This window comes from Lathamus discolor, chromosome 2 (assembly GCF_037157495.1).
Source record: "Lathamus discolor isolate bLatDis1 chromosome 2, bLatDis1.hap1, whole genome shotgun sequence".
Classification (NCBI taxonomy): Eukaryota; Metazoa; Chordata; class Aves; order Psittaciformes; family Psittacidae; genus Lathamus; species Lathamus discolor.
Genome location: NC_088885.1, coordinates 111,355,222 through 111,364,914, shown reverse-complemented (window position 1 = coordinate 111,364,914; position 9,693 = coordinate 111,355,222). Strand labels below are relative to the sequence as shown.

Genomic DNA, 9,693 nt, shown 5'->3' with positions numbered 1-9,693 from the left:
TGCAGGAAGAGAGAGGACTTTTAGCCCTGATGTGGTGTCATGAGCAAGCACACTACGCTCCCCCCACGCCGTTTCAGCTCAACACACTATCATCCTGCAAAGAGGAAATTCTTGGTCATTGAGTCACTGAGCTGCTGTCATGCATGGCTACCCTTGAGCCTGAGCCATGTGCTGTGGTTCTCACCCCAAGATGCCAGCTGGTGAAAAACAGCCTTGGAATGCCCAAGGTAATGAAGGAGGGTATAAAAGTGCCCAAAAGAGTCTCTGCAGGGACTTGCCACACACCTCCAGCACACATGCTGGATCCCCTCCCTGCAATAGGCTATTAGTTCTTCTTAACAGCCAGCAAAATAACTCCTGCAGCCAATCTGCTGTAGAATATCCCAGCCATGCATGCAGGGTTTTACATTTTCATTCCAGCACTAGAAAAGGTACTATCTGCCAAACACACCAGCAGCCACAACAGCCAGTAGTTCTTCATTGGCAAACATTTCTTCCTCTGAGGGATCCAGTGCTCTTGTCTCTTTCTGAAAGTCTACTGGAAGCACAAAAATCAGACTCTCCCTTCTTCCCGGATGAGGGTAGAGGGACCTTCTGAGCCTGCTAAATGTATGGAAATCAAGGCCCTGTGCTGTCTCAGCTGTTTCTTCAGTTCTTTAAAAGATCTATGTATTTAGCGATTATAAACCCACTAGTTTAAATCAGCTCCACATGTGGCCTTAGCTAACTCATCTGAGGCATTCTTCCAGTGCCCTAGGAGTGCCTGTAGGGTTAATGATAGCTGAAAGGTTTAAGCAGCTACTGCCTCTTGGTTGTCAGCCACCACATCCTAGCTCAGAGGAGATGCCCGATATGCAGTAGAGCAGGTTGGGAGTGTATTAGCACATCAAATGTGGCTGTGCTTGCAGGACTGCTATGATGGAGCTTGGGATCAAGAGCTCAAGCCTCTAACTACGTAGCCTGCCCTAAGGCTGCAGTTTCACAAGCAGCCATCAATGTTAACAGCTCCCTCCTGACAAAAGGAGAAGGCTTGCTCTCCTGCCTTTTCTTATCCGCCCCGATTCCAGTCCTCAGCCTTGCCCTGGCAGACTATGATCCACTCTTTCCACTGGGTTAACTTTTTGCTAGCTCAGTAAATTAAATTTGCTTGCCTATGGGAGTCCCTCAGGTGCTCGATGGAGGGTGGCATGAGGTAAGCACACTGCTGAGAGTGAGGAACAAGGAGACAATAGTGGGAAAGGCTTCCCCTTTCTGGTGACAGTCAGCTGTTACACAGCTCACTGCATCTCCCTGGGCCTTAGGCTAACAGGGCACTATCTGCAATTACTGGGACGATCCTTCTGTCAGCTGAGTTATTGCTCCTGTGAAAAAAAGGCATAGCCTAGAAGCAAGTCGCTTTTCATTTCGCTCCAGACAAGAGGCAATCCAGCAGTGTTACGGCAGAAGTAAGCAAGGCTAAATTAAATCCTTTTGGGGTTAAATCTGTCCTATCCAAATTCTCCACCTATGCGAGTGGAGTTCCTCCTCCCACCCTCCCCAGCTCCCCTGCCTCTACAGCAAGTCCACGCCCGATCCTGTTCATAGTCACCACAGCTTCTCAGGAAAGTAAATTTCGGTTAAGTTCGCGTTCTACCAGTGACATTTGCTAGCAAGTCCACACCGACATCAGTGCTTCAAAATGCTGCCACCTTCTGTGGAAAACTGGAAACCTACTCACATTCTTCCTCACGAGTTTTTTCCCAAGTTTTGGATTGTACTACTTTATAAGAATGCTTGCTTCTTTACTACTTCCCTGCTGTACAGCAAATTAATATTCCACGGAAGGATGGGAGAAAAATCTAGTTTTACCCCCTTCATGTTCCTAGGAAGGTGGGATGGGAAAACATCGTGTCATATTTACAAAGTTAGTGATAACATGAAGAAATGCTTTTATCATTCTCCAAGAAATTCACAAGCGACCCAGTGATTAAAATATCCTTCCTCTGGAAAGTATCTTACAGATTACAGTAGGAGAGCAGGAGACCCCATGTTGTTGCGTTGATTGTAAAGTCACAGCAGACTATCCTGCATTAAAGAGGAGCTGCTATAGGGAGTTATAAATAACATCGCCTCCTATCAGCTTTTTAAAAACCTGCAGCTGCTGAAAATCTCCATTTGCTGAGGACAAACTGTGCTTCAGCGAAGCGTGGCCGGAAAAAAACGGCTTCTAAAGGCAGGCAGCTCCTTGTGTCAGTTAATAGAGACAAAAAAACTTTGCAGGAAGAACAAAGTATCTCCAAAGAATCTGATTTATACCTGAAATATTTCACACTGTTCAGCAACTTGACTGCAATTTCCAGCAATTAATCCCATAAATGTAATAGCTATAGAAACAAACCAAATGTGTGGAAAATCATAAAAAAGACCTAAAATGTTCATTCTAAAAACCGAGATAACCACTTTTAAAATACTTCAAACATTAACAAAAGAGTATTTGCAGAACATTTATGCTATGTAACTTCCAATGGCCAAAATACTTGCACGGTCTTTGTCTGTTAAATCAGCAAACTGTAACCAGAAATCTGTACAGGAAATCAGAAATCTCTAGGAGAAACCCTGTCACAGGCTAGCATTCAAACTCTCTTCTTCTAACATTTCTTGGTTGACTAATGCCAAGATTCACCGCGCTGTTCTTCAGCCATTCTGATACAGCGATGTACACACGTCACTATGCAAATTTAGAGTCAAAGTGAGACTGTCTGCGCTAGCAAGTAGAACATACCAATAGCAGTAGATGTGCACAGCAAAGCTACTCAATGTTGAGATTCTGACACACGTAATCAACGCATTTCAGGTAGGGCATACTTCAAGTTAGCCCTTGCTCAGTAATCTGGATGGAATGTGCTGAGCACTCAGGAGGTATCTCTACATTAGTATTCCAGTTAGGATGAGCAGCACCCTTTTGAAACCTCCTGACTGCTCCCACCTGGCAGGCAGGGTCTTGGACTGTGCATAATGGATTCCTTTTGAAGGGGCTCTGAGCAACCTGGTCTAGTGGAAGGTGTCCCTGCCTGTGGCAGAGGGGTTGGAACTGGATGAGCTTTAAGGTCCTTTCCAATCCTAACCATCTGTAATTCCATGAAACCAAAGTCACAGATACATGTGCAGAACACACCCAGTACATTCCAACCCTTGTGGTCACCGCATCCACATGACCAGACTAAAGCTGGTCTAATGCGGCACCTCAGTGGTATGGACGTCAGATCCTCAGCTACCCTTCTTTCACTCAGAACTTCTGCTTACAAACGCAGACAAGGGCTCAGATGTGGAAACATCCTGAGGCAATGAAGCCACAACGTAAGGCTGGATGAGGTAAAATCCATTACCTGGTGTCACAAGCACCAAAATACCGCAGCCGATGGAAAAAGATAAAAATAAAAATCACAAATACGTGTTTATGCTATAGAACGAATTGTGAGACACAGTGCAGAACACGACTTGTAAAACAGCCAGCTTGCACCTGCAGGGTCACTACTGAACTGAGGAAAGCAAACCTCCCTGGACGCATAATGGCAGCTCACCGGGTGAACTCAGTGGTGCGGAGAGGCAGGCACTGCACAGCACCAGGCCACATCCAAGAAGCCTCTTTAGAGACGCAGACAAGAGCCTGTCATGCTTCTGAGGGACATACCCTGGCACAGCACTGCACCTGTGCTGAAGAGACTGACTGCTGCCTGCGCACCTAAAGCAAAGCTCGTAGCAGGAAATTCACAGCAACCCCAAAACGTACCCCTATACCCTCAGAGAAGCTTCCAAATGTGGCGCTAGGGACCGCTCCTCCTGCAGCGCCGAACCCAACTGCAGCGGGATTGCCACACACACTTAACAACCGCTGACACTGCAGTACCACCACCGCCACCAGGCAGCGCGTGGCTCGGGGGAAGCGTCACCCTTCGCGCTCAGCAACGGCTGCCAGTTACGATGCATCACTCACACACCGTGTAACCCACTCCATCCCCGGTGCCCCGCCAGCGCGACGCCCCCCTCGCTTTTGGCAGGCGAAAAACCGAATGGCAGGGACCGACGCTTAACAACCAGCGCGGGCCCGAGCCGCTGCGGGGTGAGGCCGCCAGGCCAGGGGCAGCACCGAGCACCAGGGGCAGCCATGGAGACAGACCCCCATCCCGCTCCCGGCTCCAGCTGCGCCCGCCGCGCGGACGCCCCCCCCCGCACCGGAAGCGCGCCGCCTCCGCGGGGAGGAGGGGCCGGGGCGGGGCGGGGCTGCGGCGGCGCCCGGATGCGAGCGGGCTCGGGGCTCTGGCGCGCCGCCGCCGCCGCCGCCGTGCGCGCGCGCGCGCGCGGGCACAGGTAGGGGGCGCGAGCCGCGCTGACCCGGCCGCGGCAGCCTGCGCGCGCCTGCGCCCCGCCCCCGCCCCCCCCCTCCTCCCCCCCCCCCCCTCCCCCAGCAGCTGTCGAGCCGGGCTCGCGCCGCCGCTGCCGCTCGCGCGAGGTAAGCGGCTGCCTCGCGCCGGAGGAAGCGGGGTGGGAGGGGGAGGGAGGGCGGGCGGGGTGAGGAAGTCGCCCCGCGTCCCCCCTCCCCGCGGTGCGCCGGCGGTGCCTGACAGCCGCGCGGCCCCGCTCCGCCCCGGCTCCGTGCCCGGCAGCCCGTCCTTGCGCGCAGAGCTGCCGCCCGCCGCCCGCCTCCGGGCCGGCGGCCGCTCCTCCTCGGGCCTGCCTCGCCGGCCGCGGCCCGCGCCCGGGCCTGTCCCCGCGATGGCGCTGGGAGTGAGCGGGTGATAGGGACCCTCTCGCCGGCTGCCCGCGCTGCGCTGCGCGGCTGCCTCTCCGCAGACCCCGCCTCGCCCCTCGGCGGCGCCTGCCTTGGCCGGGGGAGTTCCCGGCCGGGGTTAGGAGGTCCCTGCCGGGTCCCGCTCCGGAAGGGTTGTCACGGCGGGGCGCTGAGGCGGGTGACACTGGGCCACGCTTGGAGGCCTTCCCTTTTCTGCCTCCCTCCCGAGTTCCGCGGCGGGGGCTCAGCCGGGAGTGAAGGCGCGGGGGGCTGCGGGGTTCTGTCACGGCCGTCGGTGGGGAGGCTCGTCGTGAGACCCCAGCGCCCTGTCAAGCAGGTGGGCCTCCAGCCTCAGCAGAGACCGACGGGCTCGACCGCGCTTTAAGGACTTGAGGGTGTGGGAGTTACGTTTTCCTGTTTTTCCTCTACTTCTTGCACAGAGCCTTTGATTGGTGTGTAGTTTGTTCTGTGTCTTCCCTTCTTTCCATAATCTTGCTTTTACTAAGGGGGGATTTCTTCAGGGCAGAAGCTGCCAGTACTTGAATGTCTGGAAAAGTCTTTGCTTTGCTGTGCAAAGTATTAGTAGGAAAGAGATGACTAATAACCAGCTAGCTCTCTTTGTAGGGTGAGAGTGTATTTGTCAGCGTCCTAAGAAGCAATACCTGAAAGGGAAGGATTGCATGTTCTGTTTTGTACTTGAAAGTATTTCCTAAGAATGCCGGGTCGTGTGGCAGACAGTGATGTCTGTTTATGCCTTAAAAAATCCAAGCAGTTCTAGATGTATGCAGTATGTGTCGTGGTGCTCTCAAATTCTGAGAGTCAATTTTGTGCTCTAAACTGAGTGAATATGTGACCAATGACCTACTCAGCAACTAGAGCTGTTATTTTTGGGGTGCATGGCTGTACCATGGCTCTGACAGATAAACTTTGACTAGTAGAAACCCTTAGACTTGATAAATGTCATGGAGCTCATGAGCTGTTACAAGTGAGGCTTACAAATTCTGTTACCTGCTCTGTAGGGAGAGGCATGTAAATAAGACCATGAAAAGTGCTATTAGAGACTTCTTCCCTGGATAGATTTAAGAAACGTATCTGAAATATGAGTCTCTGGTCATGCAGCTTCTTTAAAGGAGAAAGTCAGGAGACAGCACTGGTGTCTGGAATTTGGGCGTTATCCATCTTGCGTGTTTAGCTGTATCTTCATAAAAGAGCAGATAAATGGAAACGAGGTTAAGGGCAATTTAAAGTCTGAAAAAAAAGAAAAAATTCAGCTCTCTTTCCTTTTGGATAATGAATAACTATTAAATGGAGTTTAATGTAAGTATCTTTCAGATTGTTGGAGAAAGACATGCATCTGTCAGTACTGAAAGGCTTACTGTAGTTGTAATAGCATGGAAGTATCTGCTCTGTGTTACACAGCTGGTAACATAAAGTTCCTGTTTAACCTTAAAATCTGTCAAATGTAACAATGGATTAGTTAAGGTTTGAAAAGTAATATAATTTTGTTACAGACGTATTTCTTTGTCAGTCTGTCAGTGGCAAAAATTAATAGACAATTCTTGACCTAAAAAGGTGATATGGAAGTTGTGAGCACCCAGTTGTGAAAAGATACTGGTGAAACTGTAATTACTTTTTTTTTTAAACAATTTGTTACTTTTATTTGAAACAATTGTTACTTCTGCCATAATGCAAAACCAGTGTCTTTGAATAAGAGAACTTTAAAGTTTCAGAAAGCACAAATAGTTGTGAAACCAAATCTGTAAGACTTTTTATTGAGGACCTATGCTAGTTTTCAGGCTTGTACAGATGAACTTTGGCACCCTTGACATAATTTCAGTTCTCATAAAGACATCATCTTTAGCTGCCCAAGGCATATGTCTCAAATAATGCTGTTTTCTAGGCTTCCTGTCATTGATTTGTAGCTTAAGTCATATTGGGAGGAACAGTTATAGGTGGTTGCTGATGTCTACGAAGTTCTGTAGTAGCAACCACAAAACTTTTGTAGAGTCTAATGAGTTTATTCACTGTTGCTGTGAGGGGCAGGATTGACAGCAGGCTCACTTTTCTTGTGGGCTGTGAAAGAGAGCAGCATATTTGCTGGAAAAATGCAAAAGGCTGAGAAATTTCCTTTCAGATAGTACCATTATCTGCAGGTGGTTTTGTTGTTGTTGTTGTTTGTTGGGGTTTTTTTTAATTGATTATTAAAGAAACTTTAAGGCTAAGCATTGTTTGAAGGGATGTAAGAGAGTGGGAATGCCAAATTCAGAGTCTGAAAAGGAAGTTAAAAAAGTGCTTACTGCATGAATGTGTTATATTCTTCATAGGTGGCATGAAACGTCCTGTTCATAAGCATATACATGAGGAATGCACTTGGCACACCTTGATAAGTTACTTTGGCCTAAACATCGATTACCTCTTGTAAAAACCTGTAAGTAAAATAAATGTGATTTTATTTGAGATTGCTTTGATGATTTGCTTTCTGATCACAGTGTGATCTGCTTTTAAAAGGAAAAGTAAATGTCGGTTACCTTGTTTTGTAAAATGGGCAAATCTTCTGTTATGTTAGCTGACACTGTAATAACAGTTGACAAAGACTCTAAAAGCTGAATCAATTATTGTGTTTTACAGAAATGGCAGCTCAAAAAAGGAAGTCTATGTTAGTAGAGCCTTCTGCTAAACGTCCAAAGCTGGACAAGAACAGCAAACCATCATCAAAGAAGGAAAAAGAGGTGTCAGATACAAGACATGTGTCAAATAAGTCAAAGCCTAATCGGTGTGTGGTGCAGGAGAAAACTGTACTCAAAACCTCTGTCAAATCAAACAGGTTAGTGACAAAAAAATAGGTAATTGTGCTAGGTTATCTTCATAGACTAAATAGCAATTTTAAGCAAAATTAATTTGAGTGAAAGATACAGCTAAATAGTTAAATAGCACTATTGGGAATATCAGCCTCAAGTCATTAAGTATGTTACATGCTATGTGATCTTTCTCTAGAAAAGAGTGTGTTGTGAAGTCCAGAAAGATTTCCTCCAAAAAAGTTTCTGAAGCAAAACCAAATCTAATACTCTTTAGGTTAATACTTCGTCTGAAAGCCGCAAGTGTCAACAATTACAGACTACTGGGGTTGTTAAAAATCATTCATCTGAGGTTCATAGTTCAGGCTTGCCATGCAAAAAAAATGTGAAGTACTCCACTTGCAAGTGACCAGGTGGAAGTGAAGTTTTTTTAGAATGATTCTAGAGATAATTCTTCTAAAAGTACTGAGGATGTGTAATGTCCAGTGTTTTAAAAACGAAAAGAAAAAAAAAAGAGGCAGAGGTTAGTAGGAATGAGAGGAGTCTTATGACGAATTCTGCTTTCTGGATGCTATAAAATAATTATTTGAATCTTTCAGTGACAACACCAATGAACTTGAGCTAGGAACGCGCATGACTACAAGATCTTCAGCACTGAACTTGAACAATAAAACTACACCTGACAAAAAGGTCCAACAGCAGCCTAAATCTGCAAAAAATAAGGAGGTATGCCAGAAAAAGTCCATGCAAGAAATTCCTACGTCAAAATGCCTAATTGTGCCAAATGAGCAAGTAATGAGGAGATCACAGAGACTGCAGCAGTTAACACATGTACATGTACCAGCAAGATCCCTGCGCAGCAGAGAAGTTAAAGAAGAAAAAGCTTTGGAAGTTAAACAGAGTAGCCAGGCAAAAAGACACACCCAGAGTGTTGCAGCAAAAGCCCTGAAGTCTGCTGGAGAGAAAACGGAGCAGAAAAACAAAAAACCGAAGCCAGACAATACAAAAGAGGATAAAGAAATACATGTAGAAGTGACCAGCTCCCTGAAAGAGAAAAAAAGTAACGCAGACAATATAAATGGTAATTCCAACAGCTTTCAGCAAAACCCTCAAGGGTCATCATTATGTCCTGATGAAAGGCTAAAGGAAGTTAAGAAGGACCAAACGAGTCCTGTATCTCCTATTCCTAGCAATGCAAAGAAAGTGGAAGCAGACTCTCTTAAGCCAAATTCCAAGACAGTAACTAAGGAAAAACAACAAATGCATCAGAACATAAAAAGCAGTACAAAACCAAAAAAGATTTTGCAGCCCTCTGTAAGTGAAACAAATGTGGCTGATCCACCAGAGAATGATGCAAAATCCAAAAGGGTGAGCATCCTTGAACTCTGTGAAGAAATTGCAGGTGAGATCGAGTCAGATACAGTGGAGGTGAAAAAGGATTCCCCTAATGCCGAGCATAGCAGAACAGAAGAAAAGCATGCCGACATACAGCTTCAACAAAGTGAAATGCTTACTCAGACGGAACCTAGTCAAAGTACTCAATGCAAACGGTTTTTCCCTAGCAAAAAAGGAATGCCTGTCAAATGCACTCTGAATGGTAGAAATAATGCCTCAAACAAAAACTCTAAATGGACCAAAATTAAATTACTGAAAGCTAGTAACATGAGGCAAAGTAACTTGAATTCTGCAAATGCCCCCAAGCTTTCTTTGTTAAAGGATTACCCTGAAGTTTCAGAGGCAAGTCAAATAGCTACAGAAGTAGAGCTTTCAAAAGCACAAGGCAAACTGTCAATAACAGGACTCTCTGAGAATGAAAGTGTAACTTGTGTTCAGGAGAAATCAGATCTATCATCTGAAAGAGCTGGAGCTAAAGAAGTGACGTTAGAAATAAAACAGCCCACAAAGAAAGGTGCAGAAAATGGTTTGTTGCATAATTTGACAAAACATTTATGCGAACCAAGGCCAGATGAGGTAAGTCATTTTAATTATGGTGTATGGTGGGAGGGTGTTCTAAATCTGTTCTGTTTTCTGAGAATGCCATGCTCAGAAAGTTTGTTTTAACAATAACTTTCTTTCACAGTGGCTTAGCATTTTCAAATTTATTAAAGATCCTTTATTGGTGTGTTGTCA

The 9,693-nt window shown here is 46.4% G+C and overlaps 1 protein-coding gene across 5 annotated transcripts in view; it reads left to right on the top strand.

Moving 5' to 3' along the window:
* Positions 1–4,411: 4,411 nt before the first annotated feature.
* ESCO1 (establishment of sister chromatid cohesion N-acetyltransferase 1) overlaps positions 4,412–9,693 on the top strand; it is a 33,528-nt gene continuing 28,246 nt past the window's right edge. For 2 of the 5 annotated variants that reach the window (XM_065668098.1, XM_065668103.1), the window contains exons 1-4: positions 4,412–4,489; positions 7,093–7,196; positions 7,397–7,592; positions 8,163–9,534. In XM_065668098.1, coding sequence (XP_065524170.1) covers positions 7,399–7,592; positions 8,163–9,534 — 1,566 coding nt within the window. In that variant the 5' untranslated portion in view covers positions 4,412–4,489; positions 7,093–7,196; positions 7,397–7,398. Of the gene's footprint in view, positions 4,490–4,653; positions 5,221–7,092; positions 7,197–7,396; positions 7,593–8,162; positions 9,535–9,693 lie in introns of those variants that run through there. The other 3 variants (XM_065668101.1, XM_065668102.1, XM_065668100.1) reach the window with 3 other exon arrangements.